Genomic DNA, 18,382 nt, shown 5'->3' on the forward strand with positions numbered 1-18,382 from the left:
TCCTGAGGAGCCATTAGGAGATGGTGTGGGGTGCTTTGTTTTGCTACATCTTTGTACTTCTCCTTCTAGGTGTTTGTCTCAGTGAAGGGGAATATTGTCCCATCTTTAGTTCTGGCCACAGAGCGGTGGTGGCAGTGGAGAGACTCCCCTGTGTTTAAGTAGCACGATAAAGGGGTCTGGGGTGGGAGGAGGTGGAGGTGTTTTGCATTTGCCACCACACTTATTTGGAGACTCACGTTGGTTTGTGATGTCTCTGAGGGCCAACTGGAAGGAAGCACAGAGCCGTTAAACTCAGACCAGCACCACAATGGCTATTCATGAACTGAGGAAATGTGGTCCGTCTCCCGGGCCCAGGCCAGGGCAGGGTGGGGAAGGGAAGAAGGGGGTGTGCCTTCAAACCAGATTGAGGGATGTTGAGTAGAATCAGAACCAGCCAGTAACATTTTTAAGGCATGTTCAAGGCTTGATTCCTTTGAAAGCAGTTTCACATAATAACGCTGGTCCGTCTGGTTCTTAGAACAACCCTGTGATGCAGGCAGGGTAGGGGTGATGAAACAACAACAGGAAGTTAGTATTGCTTGCGAACATTATTGAGTACTTATCGTGTATAGCCAAGGCACTAAGCACTTTTCTCGATCAGATTTTAATCCTCACAACTGTTTTATGAGGCAGATACAGTACCTTAATTATCCTTATTTTAGAGAGGAAACAAGTATGACGAGTAACTAGTAGATGACACCACTTGCATTTACACCAGCTTTCTCTGACGTGAGAGCCCTAGCTCTTTACCGCTTTATCAAACCGCCTTCCCCGAGGTCACATGGCTGAGAGGGGATCCAGACTGGACCTCTCTTGAGAGTCCACTGCTCAAATGATAAATGGAGGCTGCTCAGATTTTGATGCTAAACAGAATTCCAAGGCCTGGCTTCCCTCCCTTTGGAGGACACTTCTGCACACTTAACTCTTCCCTTTGTATCTCATGCTCAGGTCCCCAAAAGATTGACTTCCTGCTGCCTCCAGCCCTGCCTGTCTCTCCTTGCCCATAGGGAATGGCTAATACATGCAGGGTACACTTCTCACACCTACCTCTGGCCTGATCTACAACTGGGCTTGTGCACAAGAACACAGTATATCTCTGTGGATGTAGTACGCAGGGATGCCTGGCTGAGGGCGTGCACAGGTGCTGAAATCCAGCTGATGTTCCAATACAGAGTCTCGTGCATTCCCGGTGGAACCATGTGCCTGGAACCCCCTTTTTCTAGAACACAAAAAGCCTAGAGTCTAGCAGCAGTTCTGTATCTCCCCAGGCTCCACTCACCCACCCTGGGCCCCATTCCTTCAATGTTGTACACTCCGCAAAGTCACAGCAGGAGGCTGGAATTAGATACATTAATTTCTGCTACTTGATTATTTAGCTTTTATGTCACCACCCCCTCATGACACATGCACAGAAGTGCCGTCAGTGGTGGGAAACTAAGGTGTTTAGAAGTCCATGGGACAGATATTGTGGGTGAAGGGCAAGATTTATCTCGATCAGTGGTTCTGGAATTTAAAAGTACACCTCTGTGTGACTTAGAGGGCTTGTTAAAACACTGATTGCTGGGCCTTACAGCCAGAGTTTCTGATTCAGTTGGTCTAGGGTAGGGTCCAAGTGGTTGCATTTCTAACAAGTTCTGAATCTCGGTCCATACTTTGAGAACCACTGAGCTAGATATTTCCTGACTCGTACTGTAGACAAGCTTCTTGTTCCACCAACTTTGTCCTTGTAAAGACACACACTGCCACATAATACTGTGATGGTAACAATAATAACAGTAGTAGCTAATGTTAATTAAACACTATTTTTCCAGGCAGTACTGTAGGCACATGATACATGTTGATTCATTTAATTCATGTCCAGGTTGAGAGAAGGAGAGTTTTGAAGCCATGTACTGGCTCAGGTTCACAACCTTCCAAACTGGCATAAGACAATGTGACGAAAGAGAAGGAAAAGGAAAAAGGTAGGGAAAATGCTGCTCCAAAGAGAGTCAACTTAGGACAACTTTGCAGTGGCATTAATGAGTGATGCTGGATTCCAAATCATGTCCTTTTGGCATTTACCTTCATTAATAAGAGCTCTGTGCAAGAGAATAAGGTGACTAGATGTGCAGGGGGTGTGTGTGTGTGTGTGTGTGTGTGTGTGTACTCTCCTCCTTGCTCTGCTATTCTTTAATCATTTGACCTTGGGTGAGTCCTTGCCTCTTTAAGTTTAAACTAGGCATCTACAAAATAATAATAAATTAATAAATACTATGGTAGATTGTTTAATGACCACAGATTCCTCCCACCCAATATGTATGCCCCTTTTCAATGTGACTTTGCAGCTCTTCCCATCAAGAAGCGGGGTCTGTTTCTCCACCTTATGAATCTGGCCCGGTTTGTGATTCTGTTGACTGGTAGAATGTGGCAGAAGTAATGTGTAGTTACAGAGCCTAGGTCTCAATAGGCTTGTAGCTTCCATGTTTCCTCTCTTGCAAAGCTTTCTGAAACCATCACGTAAAGAAGCTGGTATAGCCCAGTGGAGGATGAGAGGCCAGGTGGAGAACCAAGCCTGCAGCCACCATCAACTGCTAGCCATGCAAGAGAGGCTACTGTGAAACTTCTAGCTCGACGCTGAATGCAACTGCAAGGGTGAGCCCAGGCGAAACCAGCGGAGGAACGCCCTCGCTCCCTGCCCCAACCAACAAAACCGTGAGAAAAATAAGCTGTCATTGTTTTAAACTACTAAGTTTTGGGGTAGTTTGTTACGCAGTGATGGAAAACTACATACAAGTACCCACCTCCCAGAGTATATGAAGGTGCTTAGCATAGTTGCTGGCACACAAATTTTAGCTATTATTTTTATCCCCTAGATCCTCTTCTTTGCAAATGGTGTACAGCATCTCTTCACGTTTCCTTCCTCATAACTCAAAAGAACTCTTGATGGAAGGGAAAACACAAATACATTCCACTTTCTCATTGAAAGTGTTTTGTGATATCCCACCCGCCATTCCCAATCCTATGTCCCAATCCTAACTCGCCCTTTGCTTGCGGATCGAGAACACTGGTCACTTCATAAATGTGCGTTAGTAGTAATGACATTGCCTTTCCAAGTAAAAGGTCTTAGTATTTCAGTTCTTTTTCTTTCTTCTCTCGATTTCTCTTTCAGGTCAAGTGTGCTAAATTCTACGTAGTGGCTACATATGTATGGGGACAAAAGGAATGACAGATAATCTAATAGTGTCAGTGATTAAAATAACAAGTAGGAACTAGTGTCTGTTTCTGGATGAAGACTGCATTTCAAAACATGTTTGAAATGTTCATCGATATATGTTCAATATCTGTATGTGTGAGAATTATTACAGGGCTCTTATACTGTCTAAGTCTTTTATTCAGTCTTAACAGATTGCTGATCCTATACTCAATGATTCTATGTGCTTCTGTAACGCCATCTTTATTATTTATTTTTCACATCCCCCACAATGTCTGGCAGATAGTAGGTACTCAAAAAACAAGTATGGAATGTGTGATTGGATTGAAGTGATAAAATTCCCAAGTTTCTTAAAAAATACTAATTTTAGGTGAAAGTTTAAATCACTTCTAACTTTCCATCCTGTCCCATCTCAGCCCTTACACATCCCTCCCTCCCCACTCCCCCACCTCTTATTGGTTTAACTCCTATACTCCGTGAAGCTCAGTTCAGATATTCCCTCATCCAGAAGACATTAACCTACTGCACACCTACTAAAACCTCCACACTAGTCAGGAAACTCTCTTTTGTATTCCACACAAGCCCGTGTAATCTCCATCTCCCTCAACACCTCAGCAGATGGTGAGTTCCTTCAGGGCAACAACTTGTCATTCATCTTTGTGTCTCAGTAAAAAATAGCAATAACAGCTATTCCTTCTTAAGTGCTTACTAAGGATCAGGTACTGCGGTAAGCGTTTTACAGGCATTGTCTCTCCTGGCCCTCACTACAGCCCTAAGAGTTGGAGGTTCATTTTATAGATGAGGAAACTGAGACTCGGTCACCAGCTAGTAAGAGGCAGTCAGACCTTTGACCTCAAAGCCCGAGTTCTTAACCACTCTGTTCTGACACTAGTTAAGTTGTCAGGAAATATTTGTTGGATGCATGAACATTTTCCAAAGTCACTAGACAGTCATCATTGCTTCCTTCTCCTTTTTCTTTTACACTTTTTTTTTCCTTTTTGGTGGTGGGGGGCGATTAAGAGATGAAATGGGGGAAACTAGAAAGGAGAAAAAGGAACTGAATAATTAGTCCCTGAATGAAACTATATATATATATATATATATATATACACACAGTATTAGATAATAGAAACATATTAAATACTAGATACACACAAACTTCGAATACTTAGGCAATATAAAAAAACATGGTTACTCAGCATGACCATCACACCTTGGCAGTAGATGGACATCGGCAGTAGATGTGTCATTTGTTACCCAAGTGTTCAACAATTCCACCCACTTCTATATCACTTCAATCAACTCAATACCCTAGCACTCCATCCCATTCTCCCCATTCCATTTCACTCCCCTCTGCTTAATTTCACTCCACTCCATTCCATTCCATTTCACTCTCCAGTTCCACTCCATTTTGCTCCATTCCACTCTACACCTTTCTTTCCCTTTCCTTTCTACACACCTTTAGTAAGCATTAAGCATTTTGCTCAGCTGCTGGAGCTACAAAATTGAATAATTACAGTCCCTACCCTCCAAAAGCTCACATTCAGATTTTTCCTATCATCACCGATAACAGACCACTCCAACTCATGGCCCAACTACAGTAAGTCAATCCAAAATCCTCCCAAACCAGGAGCTAGCTGATAAAGAAAATAACTGACACACAAAGATTTTCTTTACACAAATCCAAGCGATTAAGTTGAACAATTTTATTCCTCTCTAATACTCTTCTAGGTGTTGAGGTAGAGTACCTTTCAAAATTACTTTTAAAGGACAGGGATTTTACCTCCCAAGTGACCCATTTTTACTTTTCAAAGTATTTAACTACAGCTGTTTATAACAGACTGTTATAAAGTAAATGCTCCCACTAAATCAAATGATAATCTAGCAGGGTTGCCTCACCTAAGGCATGAGAGTCATGGAAAACTGTGGTTTTGGAAACTGCCTTTGGAAAGAGCATAGCTTTTATACATTCAGCTTCCGAGGACATAGTTAAGGTTTTGCCTGAGCTTCAAGAAAAAAATGGAACATGAGATCTTTGGCTGCAGTCATTCTGGTGCTCCATCTGGGAGCTCATGTAAACTTTAGAGTGAACTTCACTTTAGAAAAATACTAAAAATCAAAAACCAAAAAACCCTACAGAGTAGTTGCCACAGCCCAAGGCTGCAAACCCAGCTCTAGGGCTGGACCACGTGGGCTCTGTAACACGGTGCTGCGTCGGCCCCCGGGACTGGTATGCCGGCAACAGAGCTCTAGGGCTGGCTGTCCTTGACTCATTGCAGTGAGCCTGGCCATGTCTGGGAGCTTTCTGTGTCTTTGTTTCACAATGGTCCGACTTGGGCAAAGATGGGGAAATATTCTTTTTGCTAAAAGACAATGCTTTAGTGTTCAGGCAGATATGTTTCTATTGTAGTTTTTATTCAGCATGTTTCTTATTTGACACAGTTTTTGTTTTGTACTAGTATCTGTCTCTGTCTCTATGTGTATATCTGTATGTATACTGATAAAAATTAGTACATATATACTGATACCACTACATGTATACTGGTATGTATCAGTACATATATATATATATATATATATATATATATATATATATATACACACACACACACACATCAGTACAGAAAAAATAGATATAAATTTTTTTTTTTTTTTTTTGCAGTACGCGGGCCTCTCACTGTTGTGGCCTCTCCCGCCGCGGAGCACAGGCTCCGGACGCGCAGGCTCAGCGGCCATGGCTCACGGGGCCCAGCAGCTCCGCGGCACGTGGGATCTTCCCAGACCGGGGCACGAACCCGTGTCCCCTGCATCGGCAGGCAGACTCTCAACCACTGCGCCACCAGGGAAGCCCTGGCTCTATTTGTTTTGTGATCAATAATGAGGTATGTGTTCACTAGTCGGGAGTCATGTGCAATATTCATTTCTGCACAATGCAAAAGAAACCAGAGCACTAAAATGCATGTCATATGCATAGTGTTGGGCTTTTACTCTCTAAATTATTTGGATTGCTTATTAGGAAACAGCTAAATATTGCCAAATGAAACCTTAGCTTTTAAATTTTGTTTTAATTACACTGTTACTGTCTAAAATGATAGCCTAAAACCCTGAGTGGAAAGCAAAACCGAAGAGACGAACATCTGAAATGGAAACACTATGTGAACAGACTCTATGGCTGTGTCATTGCTGCTTCTCAGCCATTTATCTGTCCTCTTGCGGATGCTGATGTGAAATTGCTATGAGACTCAGCTTATCCTCTTCCATGTTCACAAATCCATTATAGTGATTGCTGAATCTTCCATTGCTTTGTGACTCTCTCCCCTCCCTTATAAGCATAAACGATTGTGAAATATATCCAGGGGGACCTGCAAGGGACTGATTTCAAATTCTATTTCCTGGTTTTAGGTTATCGTAAGCCTGTGAACCCTGACGTCGGTTCAGAAATGTGGCCAACCTACAGGAGTGCAGTTATAATTCTCTTCAGCTTATAAAGGTGTAGCAATTTTAATTCTATCCCAAAGATTTTCTCATTACACAGAATGCATTCATGTACAGTTAGCACCCAGGACACAGAGTGCCTGATCTCCCGCTTGAGTAGCAGTATTTCCAGCAAAGCAAAACTTTTCAACCAATGGGCTTTCTGAGACCTTACCAAACCACACTCCCTCCCCTCCCCTCTCCCCTTACCTCTTCAGTGGTGCTGGAGAAGGGTTGAGTAGTCCAGGGAACCCAAGATGTAGTTCCAGCCATCTGCAGATTGGGGTGCTGCCTCTGGCTGCTGTTTTGGCTGTAGTTTTCTGTAGTACTTCTGGCGAAGGTCTCTGTGGTATTACTAATAAGGTGTCCCGGGCTATATGGAAGTGCATTAAAAGTAGTGGGGATTTGGGGAGGAGTTGTGTTTCTAGTACTCCTTACTGAGACTTCTGCTCCCAGGCCAGCTGAGGTAAAGAAAGGACAGTTGCTAAAATTACCCTCATGTTTTAGGGATTCTTCACATAAAAGCAATTTTACTTAGAAAAAGACCGCTTTAACAATGGGCATGTAGATAAGCTTCAGTTATATGAAAAATAGAAGATACTTTGAGTATGACCATACTCATTTGCCCTGTCCATTTCACCCATCTATCAATTTTATCCACCTATCAATTTTACAGGGTGCAGGGAGAGTTGTGGAAACTGTGCTATCAGGGCTATAACTGTGCTATAAGCATACAAAGAGGCTCAAAATGGAAATGGTATTTTTTAACATTTAGCAAGATGTAAATATCAGCTGTTCTCTTAAATGTAAATAAAATAATCATTACCATTAAGCATCTTTTCCTTGAGATGTGGAGGGTTGTGCAGAGTACCCTGTATACAGTGTTGCCAAATTTTAGCAAATAAAAATATGTGATGCCCAGTTAAATTAGAATTTCACATGAATAACCAATAATTCAGTAGATTTAATAACCTCCCCAATATACAACATTACATTATATTATATTGTATATTAGGAATATGCTTATGCAAAAAAATTGTCATTTATCTGAAATTCAAATGTAACTGAATGTTGTATATTTTATCTGGCAACCCTACCTGCACATCTACCAGATCTAGGCTTTGATAAATGTTTAGACATTCTCCGTAGTTTCTGTTTGTTTTTATCTTCTTGAATCCTGTGCCACTATCACTTCCATTGTGCCTGGCAGACCAGATTCATTTATCTCTGGGGTGTCTTCTACAGGACAAACCCAACTGTGCTATTAGCAATATGCCTTTACAACAAATTCCAAGAAGCAGTCTTAAGCCTGCAGTCTTAATTGAGTTAGGTGTTAGAATGTCCTTTTACATAGACATTGATCTATTGTTGGGATGTAAACATTTCTGTATGTGGAGATTAGTATTTTGGTCATTTTGAGCTTTGGCCAATGCCAATCCCCTGAATTGACAGGGGATTTCAATTTTAGCTGTGAAAATTTTAGCTCTCAGACCCTCAAAAAAAAAAAAAAAGATTTAATGATGAGGTGAGGACAGAGACAAGCTTCCAAATACCTAGCATGTAATTATATGTCTTAGCATGTCAACCTATGATTACTCTTCTTCACTAAGGAGCAGTTGGTAAGTTCTCATCCTGAGAACTATTTTTTTTTGTAGTCAGCTTACAGAATTAATTCAATGGATGAAACAAGACTTCCCCCAAATTTGGTAAATGATCAAAACACTCTTGAAATTTCTTCTGCAAATAACATAGCTTATCGCCATTGCGTGTAGCTTTGGAATATCTTGTGGAAAAATTTTTACTCTTCTGTAATTGTCTTTAATTAACCTTCTAAATGTATTTTTAAAACCCTCCAAACCAAACAAGTCCATTTTCCATTTTAGGCCATCACTTTTTTTCCAAAGAAAGGACCTACAGAATATTCAGGTCCGGTACCCCTTCACTTTGTGCCTATGTTTTTAACTTGTGCTATTCAAGAAGCAGGAAGGAAACTTTAGTCTTAACATTTGATTTCCAAATTTCATGAATTTCAAAGCAGTGATCTGCAAACTTTGCTAGGCATCACATCACCTTTGGGGCTTGTTAGACAACTGAAGCCTAACCGCCCTACCACCCTCCACCCCCGAAATTGTGATTTAGTAGATCTGGTGTGGGAACTAGCACCTGCATTTCTAATAAGTTTCTCAGGTGTAATATACATCCAAGTATATAATTTTATCCGTATACACAATATGAGGCAAAGCTGAATTCTAATCATTTCTTATGTGGACATTGAAGGATTATAAAGTAGATGAGAGGAAAGAAAATCCATCATAGAAATATATAAGGTGATGAAAATAAGTTCATCTTTCCATTGCCTGAACTCTTTGTTGAAATGGGTGCTATGAAATTATACTAAAAGTAGTAGATCTTTGGATGTTTTGGGTTCTATAATTCTTCTGATGTTCTTTGAAAAGGTATATACATTTTACAGTTCATGAAAGAACAAGATATATTTTGACAAATGCAAGGAAAAGTTCTTACACAATGGAACAATATGTTGAAGCTATTTTTAAAAAGCTTTATTGTACCATTGCCACTACATTGTTTCCACATTATACACAATTCCTCTTAGAACACAATTCAAAATAAGGCAGACCATCCTGGGTCCAATCTCAGAAGTTTTAGCACTTAATGTGTGAAAAATAAAGTTTAGCACTGATAGCTCACCTATAAGATGACTTGCAATGACTGCATCATATCAAGCCCATATTTCAAATACATTTCTTAAAAAAGCAATATGTATTTTAGTTTATTAATTCATCTATGATTGCCTCAGAAAAAATCAATAATAGAAATGGAATTTTTGTATGATGATAATAAAGACAAAACACAATTTGTTAGTTTCCCTCTTTTAAATGATACAAAAACTTTCGAGCATATTGAAAGAAATAACTTGAATAAAGCTCATTTTGGAGATAGAACATTTTAACTATATTGATACTTTCCATTCTGTAGGAAGACACCAAATGTAATGTGCCCTTTAAAAGTGGGAAAATAATCTGGAAAAGAGTTAGCAAATGAAACAGAAGATACCTTAGAAAAATGGTGATTTGTGTATATATATCTATACATAAATATTTACATTTAATATATAAAATATTTTAAACAAGATTGGGATAGAATAAAGATAAAGTGAAAGGTCTGGGAATTATAATAGTCTAAATCATTATTAGAAATGGTAAAATGAATAATTAACATTTCAGAAAATGTAGTCAATGAAATAAAGGATACATTAAAAAATACACATGCCTAAAATTTGAAAAAGTGAGTAAGGAAGTGAAAAGTTGTTGAAAAGAGTACCAAAGATGGAGAATTTACAAACAATGGGAGACACAACAAATGAGAAGGCATACATAATCAGAGGTTAAATGTTTTTTTTTTACAGACCTTAAAAATTTGCAAGATTAGAAAAAAGTAAAATTAACAAATGGAAATTGATACCAGGACATAGCATAGTAAAACATCAAAGCATAGCACAGTAAAAAAATTAGGTTAAAAAAATAAATGAAAGCTTAGCCAATCAAAGAAATGCTTTTCAAAAGCCAATTACTACTCAACTACTGTACTACGGGTTGCCTTATGAAGATGTGCCTGGTTTATCCTAATGCCCCAACAAACACATACATTGTATGTACAAACACATACATTGGAAAAGGATAAGATGGTGGGGTAGAAGGATGGAGGGGGAAAAATGGCTTAAAAGTTCATGGCTACCAGGCTGTGGGAGAGACATGCTGAGCCAGAGGCTACTTAAACAGGGTCAGGGCAAGGGCAGATGGAAAGTGGGTGAATAACTTGGTGTGTCCAGGGCTGGCTCATCCATTAAGCACATTGGAACATTGCCTAGGGCCCATGATTTTAGGGCCCATGAAATGATTTAATTTCTTTGAAAATAATTTTTCATAAAGAACTTTCACGGTCAAAGAAAATGTTAAAAAATTTTTTCACATATCATGAAAGAATGAGAATGTTAGGACACATGAAAATCTATTAACTTATTTTATTTTTCCCAGTGGAGAAAGGGACCCACAAAGATATAAGAGCACATATGAAAGTCATTTGTGGCCCTGGTTACAGGGCCCTGATAAGTTCATTGATGTGTCACAGGTTGAAAATCGTTGGGGGACTCTGGATACTGTGTTAGAAATTTTTTAATGATCGTATAAAGCATGTATTAATAATCATGACCAGATGATTTTCAATGATCATGTAAATAAATGGCTAATTGCAAGACCCATGTTGTTATAATGATGCTAGGAGAAAAACTCTAAAATGGCTGTGACAGCCAATTTGGTCAAAGTAGAGTCTGTATATACAAAAGACACTTTCGGTTTTGCTTTGTTCATTTCCCATCAAGCTCTCTGTATTTACAAGCACTCCAACAATCCCTAAAGGAAATAAGTTACTAAAACCCTGTCTCCCAAGAGCATACATGATTGTTTACCTATTACAATGCTTATTCCCTCACCTGTATGAATACAATTAAACAATTACTTTAACCAACAGGTATATCAAGCCAGCCAACAGTATGATTTACTTCAGCAGTGAAATCTCTTTTAACAATTTTACTAACTCAGCTATATCAGGGATATTGAAAATATGTCTGCAAAAATTTGCCTGTCCTCAGATAAATATGAGAGCTGAATGAATGAATCTGTAGTAGACGCTGAATAAATGTTGACTGGTTGGCTGACATATACAATGTTTCTCTTCATACAATATGAAACATCTTAGTGAAAGTAACAATTTTAGACAATCATCCAGGTGTTTATACTTGTAGGGAGACTTGGCATTCCTTGGAATAGGTATCCAAAGGCTAGACGGAATTTTGTACTCTTCATCCAGAAGACCTAGAACTACATGAGCATAGTCTACCTGCCAATAGATTTGTGCTGGTGCTGTGGAAACTTTTCAAGTTTAGAATGCTTTTATTTCCCTCTCCTAAGGATTATTTGCTTAGATATGCTTGCAGATCAGTAATATCCTTTGAGTAGATTTCTCTGTTACCCATATAAAAGAGGGGGCCAATGAATGAGTTATTTTCCAGATCATGTAGGTCCATAAAACTTCAATGATTCGGCCACTGTAACCTTTGTTGTCTGCTTGTGGTGTCAAGACTATTTCCGGTTGGAATAGATGCAACTGTAACTTTTGATTTAAAAATTCTTCTTAACTTGGGAAGAAGAGAAAAGCAACAGTCATGACTTCAATAGTGGCATAAAGTAGTCCTTAGCTTTCCTTTATTGTTCCCAATAATTCTGATATTCAGCACCTTTTAGAAATTGAAACATTTACTAATTTAGACAGCATTTATTGACCAAGGGAACCAAGATTACCTTTAAAGGAGATGAAGATTTCTAAGTTATGATCCCTGTTAACAGGTTTATAGCACAGTAATTTAGTTTTTCTAACTCTTTTCCTTTTGCATCTCCTGTATATACAAAAGACTTGGTCATGGAAAAATGATCTTTTCAATTGAATTTCTAGTGAACTTTCCTAGAAATGTACAAGGACCCCCCAAACTGTAGACCAATATAATTTTCGCTTTAGCTTATAAGGTTTTTGCTATGCAGGAAGCCCTTTACTTAGGAGTGCTATGTTTTAAGAGCTTGTAAATTAGAGATTTGAGCCTCAGAATGCATTTTTACTACTAAAGTAATAATAATCCTTAAAAAAGTCAAATGTGTGATTATTTAAAATTGCTACACTGTTGAACAAAACACAATTTGGTTTTTCCTTATTGCATTATTGACCACTGCCTTGTGTGAATTTATAGAGACTGAGAAATTATACACAAAATGTTTCTAAAAGTCATACTCTTAATACAGTGACTCTAAGGATGTAGCTATACAATATAACACCAAAATATAGGGAGGAAAAATTAGAATCTGTCAATCACTTGTTTTATTGACACCTTGCTAAAGGTAAGATGGTTTCCAGATAACTGGATATCTGGCAACTGATTGACAAAAGAATATACGTGGAGAATGAAATTTTGTAATTTTTAGCCAGATGTGTTGGCATTTTGGAGGCAATGCTTTTTATTATTACTCTTACTATTCAGAATAATAGCTATAAGCCTCTAATTTTTAAAAAATTGATCTTAAAAGTTTGATTTTTTATAAAAGAGTCTGTCTACCAGGTACACTTTTTTTTTTTTTTTTTTTTTGTCCAGAATGAAGATGTGTAGTATATTCTTTAAGGGTAAACTTGAAATTCAGAGGGAATGGCAAAAATCTCAATCCATCTTTTCTTTAATTTGGTATTCTACTACGTACTGGTGATCCTGGTTCTACACAATCTATATATTCTTTTTAATTAGATTCCCATTAATAAGGTCCCATTAAATTCTATTTGTCCATTAAAAGCTTATTTTAAGGGGTTTTATTTATTTATTTTTAAGTCTTTATTGAATTTGTTACAATATTGCTTCTGTTTTATGTTTTGGTTTTTTGGCTGCAAGGCATGTGGGATCTTAGCTCCCCAACCAGGGGTTGAACCTGCACCCCCTGCATTGGAAGGCAAAGTGTCAACCACTGGCCCACCAGGGAAGTCCCAAGGGGTTTTAAAGAAATATAAATTATATGAAAAATTTTAAATACAGGTCAATTTTACATTCTTCTCCTAATAAAAAATCATTGCAGTAGTGCTGATTATTTGAGGAAATCTGACCCTACCTAGTATAGGTCCTTCTCTCAAAAACCTTCACCTTAACTTTTGAATTGAATTTTAACCCACCTATTCAATTCACCCTCCCTGTATAGAGGGACTCGAGTAAAGGAGAGGTAGAAGAAGAAAAAAGGTGTCTTATTGAGAATGAAGCATAGCTAAATTATGACAAAATCCAGTGGGCACTCAAAGGATTGTTTAAAAAATATCCAATTTAAGAATTATCTTTTAAACGAAAAAAAAAAAACCCACAGTTGCTTAATGTGACACACTGGCAAGAATATATATTGGAGGGAGGGGTTTTTTTTTTTTTTCCTACTTACACTCTATTGTAATTAATTATTTACCTATTTGCCTTCCCCATTATCCTAAGAAGCAAGACATATTTAGTGATTCTCAACTTTGGCTGCACATTAGAATCACCTTGGAAGCATTTAAAAATTATAATGCCTGAGTTAGTTGGCCTAGAGGATGAAGCCTGGGTATTAATACTATTTCAAAGGTCCCATTGGGATTCTGATGTGAAGCTTGGGTTGAGAATCACTGGTGTAGAGTACTTCAGTTACTAGCACGAGCTCTGGCACCCAGTAGGTAATAGAGAAATATTACTTAGATACTTGAATGGCATCATGAATGTTTCCTCTATGAAACAAACATGAAATGTATGGTTCAGATTTTGACCTTCACAGGCATGCTTTTACTGAAGAACCTAATTTTAAAAATCACATCCTATGGATTAACAACATGCATATTTGTACTGCTTAAGAGTATAATATTTAGTTATCAACTCTTTAAGAAAGGACATTTGGAATCATTCATCACAAACATCTGCATGCAATTTAATTTTTCACAATGGATTCTCTAGAAAATCAGTGAGTGTTCATGCTATGGGTCAACCAATATCATTCTGTGTGGATGGAGAAGAAAAATGTGTCTGTTAGCTTATAACCACGTTAAGGCAGAAGTATACATTGTACATATGCATATTCAAATATAAGATTTTTTTGAACTAGAATCATACAAATTTTAGCTCTGCTTTTTCTAGAAGTCCATTTTTTTTCCCAACACACATTATCAGGCATTTTTGGATATGGCATGTTCAGTGGTTAACTGTAACTGATATATTGTATCTACTTTACTTTTGAAGTGAAGTCCGTCACTGGGCATGTTTTGTATGAAGGTCAAAGGAGATAGTTTTTCCATGAATTATCTTCTATCTTAAATAACCCATATTTTTTCCATGAATTATCTTCTACCTTAAATAACCCATATCTACTGAATCCATATGTGCTTTTAAAAAGTTCTAATGAAAGAATATTCTTCTAAATAAGGTTTGATTAGGATTTGGGGAGGAATCTCACTTCTTGTGTATAACCATACACCTTACAACTGAAATATTTACAATGTTTCTGTGTTGTTTAGGACAGGCCTAGTTAGATGAACTACAGGAAAGGAATTGTATGAACTGGTGCTATATGCTGTATACTCTCTGATAAAGTTGAATTTTCTAATTAACTTTCACATGTTTTTTATCTTACTCTCATATCAGAAATTTTATAAGAACAGGGACTCTTCTTGTATTGTAGAAGAGCCCATGCATTTAATTGGCACCTAATTAGATGTTTGTCTAATTTTTGAAGTGAATGAATGACAGATAACTGTTCAAAGATCAGTGTGGTGAAAAAAACTCATATAAGCCTCAAAAATCAACACCTAATAAAAAGATTTAAAGGTACAGTGGATGTTGATCCTCAGATGAGGTGAATCAAAATTATTTGGGGAACTTTTAAAAAAATATCAAGTATCATGCCCAAATATAGATTTCTTGGAATCAAATCTTGGAGATGATCACAGAGGAAGAAATGATGGCAATGATTCCCTCTACTCCGTCTCCCCACCAGATGATTCTGGATGTAGCCAATTGGGCAAGAGTCTGTGTAAGCATTTGGGAAGTACTATAAAATGAAACATGTACTGGTTGAAGAATCAAGAAACTTGGGTTCTAATCATACCTCTGCCACTTAATTATCTGGGACAAATCCCTTAACCTTGACAAATTTTAATCTTAATGAACGGCTTCATTTCTACAGAATTCCTCCAGTGACTTATACCTAATATGTAATAATTCTTTTATCCTTCATGACTTCCTAAAGCAAACCTCTAATAGAGGAGTAAATAAGCAATAAGATGATTCAATAAAATAGAAAATTAAGCCGTATCCACAAATAAAAATTCCTAGTCTAGGACTGAACTGTATGTTGTACCAAAAATGTATGCACGTGTATACAAGTTTTTATATGTGTCCATCAGCTAGGTTATATCCATCAAAGATCAACAAATTAGAAAACTCTGTGGCTGCCCATTGGTTCTTACCATTTCAAAATATGTTATCTCCAAAAAATATCTACCCTTAAACATTAGTACAAGAGATTGTCAAAAGCATAATTTATTATCTTCCCAGTCTTAGCAAGCACCATTATGATGTTGTAATAGTTCCTCATAATCAGAGAATAGAAGTGTCTAAATCAGCAAAAATATTAATTTCCTGATCATTGGTTTTAGTCATTGCATATACATATGTACATAGAGCTACATAGCCACATTTAGTAGTACTAAACCAAAGTGCTTAATGTCTGGAACAAAAGAGAAGCTCGAGAAATATTTGTTGAATTAACAAAGAAGCAAGAAAAAAAGGAAGGAAGAATGAGAGATAGAAAAAGCTGAGCTTATTTTAATGAAGATAATGAAGTTTTCCAAGTCAGTGGGTACCACGTGATCCATTTCCATTAGCTTATGAATCTTCCATAGGAATTTTGTTGGGGCATGTGGACTTCCCTTGAATGTGAAAAAACAAGACATTTAGCAGAAAAACTTTCAGAATCGATTCCGAAAGGAAGAGCTCACCTTTTTTAGAGCAGAGGCTTTCATTGACTGGTTTTCCCTCTTCGTTGACATCTATTTTCATCCAGCTGTGGAGGTACTTCCTGCCCTTCTTGACCACTACCCTGAAGCCTTGTTTCTTGAGAAAGAGAGAGGCATTTTCCACCTCAAGGAACCCTTCCGTCTCATAGCAAGTCCATCGAGGTGCCCGGGAGCAGGGGGCAAAGATGGCGGATCGGGAAGGGCCACCGGAAGAATCAGAGATGCCCAGGCACAGAGCAGATTTAACATGAAGGAGCTTCCCATCCTCAGTCCACATCCACTGCTGGTTCTGGCTGGTCCCATTGCACAAGTCCATGACCACTCTCTCATTTTTGAAAAGGCACTGTTGTTTCTGGACATGGACAATCTGAAACCCCTCTGGAAGATGAGAAGCTCATCAAGTACTACGTAGCAAATCATAAGGCCCACCAGAAAACGAAAACAAAAACAACCCACCCACAAATCAGCCAGGTCAAAATACGAGGTTTACTTATCTTTTGCAATTGCTATCATTTCAAGTGACTATTCCCAGATTCAACACATGTGATTTAAAATCCCAAAGCAGACAATGTCAAAATGTCACACTTAGCTCCCTTTCTTTTCCTTTCACATGGCTTAGGGAAGAAAATACACCCCCGTTGAAATAATGAAAGGAAGCTTGGAAAAGAAACAAAACCATCCAAAGAGTATGGTGCGATATTTTAGCCCAAATAACTAAATATGTTAAAGTTATAAAAAACCCAGTTCCTGTTTTAACCATTTCACTCCTTCCACCTCACCTCCATCCCCCACTCTAAAAAAGCAACCCTTTTTCCAAACCTTAAATTACTATTGCAATAAGTGTTAGTATACAAATGGACTAGTTTGAACATAATTTTTAAAAATTGGATATATTTATCCACAAATAAAATTTCTCATTCCTCTTAGCACACCCTCCTAGCTAATAGCAACCAAATGAAAGTATTAATTATCACAAACTAATTTTTTTATAATCCTAGGGAGAAGCATTTCTCTATTTTGTGACAGTATCTACAGTCTTCCTTCAAATGCTAATAGATTAAAAAAATCACCTCTACTCCGTGTAAGGAAACTAAATACCCAATTGTTAAACATCAGGATTAAAAAATGAGATATTCAGGCTCAAAAACCATTTTCAAGGTGCTTTTACTTAATTTTCTCAGCTCGCCCATGAAAATATTCAGACGTTCCAAAAATCACAACTTCCAAATAAAACACACCACAGTTCCCCAACCCCCTTTAACCATATTTCTTATATTTTCTTTCTTTAACACAAAGGAAACAAAACTATAGCCTGACAGGGAAAAAGCATGGAGATGCCACAGACTGTTACATAATGATACATTCTTCCCCCCTCAGGGTTACTTTACTCTCTGCTGTAAGGATGCCATTTCAGGAGCTGCCTGAGGCATTTGGAAGACACAAGAGAAGGCCATTTATTTTCTTTTGGAGAGAAATCTCAACTGTGTGGGCATGGCAGGCTCGTTTTATTCCCCCTCCTCATTGTCTTTGGCTAAACTGCCATGGAGACCCGGCTCCATTTCCGCCTTGTTTCAGACACTTTTCAAAGGACAGAGACTCCACTGCAGGCTGTTGGAGAAATGCCTCAGGAAACTGAGGCAGACCCACTCACCTGAGTTCCCGAAGATGAAGCAGGTAAGAATCGCCACGTAAAATTCAGCCTCCATTTTCCACTTAACGACTGTTCATGCTTCGCTTGGAGGAAAAAAAAAATCTCCCAGATAAGAGAAGCAAAGACTAGGAAGGAAATGTGCCTTCATGGTGGGGGGAAAAGTCAGTGACGAGCACTTCCTCCTATTGAATTGTTTGGGGGAAGTTTTACACCAGTTGTCCTTTTCTGTTTCCTTAGAAAGAAGGGATTATGATTGCCTCTCTTTTTTTATGTAGAAAATATTCCAGCCTTCAGGAGCAGAATAAAACTTGTAAGTTTTCTTCTACCATCCCTGTGGCACATGACTACTTAAGCTCAAGAAGGAAGAAAGGAATTGTAATCTTAGGTAACTGAAT

General features: G+C 38.0%; 1 protein-coding gene across 1 annotated transcript in view; it reads right to left on the reverse strand.

The window, feature by feature from the left end:
- The window catches only part of PTPRB (protein tyrosine phosphatase receptor type B), a 118,319-nt gene extending 100,166 nt beyond the window's left edge, over positions 1-18,153 (reverse strand). Inside the window, exons 1-3 of the mRNA XM_022571539.3 lie at positions 17,988-18,153; positions 16,319-16,714; positions 6,914-7,164 (exon numbers count right to left, since the gene is read on the reverse strand). Coding sequence (XP_022427247.2) covers positions 6,914-7,164; positions 16,319-16,714; positions 17,988-18,042 — 702 coding nt within the window. The 5' untranslated portion in view covers positions 18,043-18,153. The remainder of the gene's footprint in view (positions 1-6,913; positions 7,165-16,318; positions 16,715-17,987) is intronic.
- Positions 18,154-18,382: the final 229 nt, after the last annotated feature.

This window comes from Delphinapterus leucas, chromosome 11 (genome assembly GCF_059928025.1).
Source record: "Delphinapterus leucas isolate spDelLeu-1000000601 "Yukka" chromosome 11, BTC_Dleu_Yukka2, whole genome shotgun sequence".
NCBI lineage: Eukaryota > Metazoa > Chordata > Mammalia > Artiodactyla > Monodontidae > Delphinapterus > Delphinapterus leucas.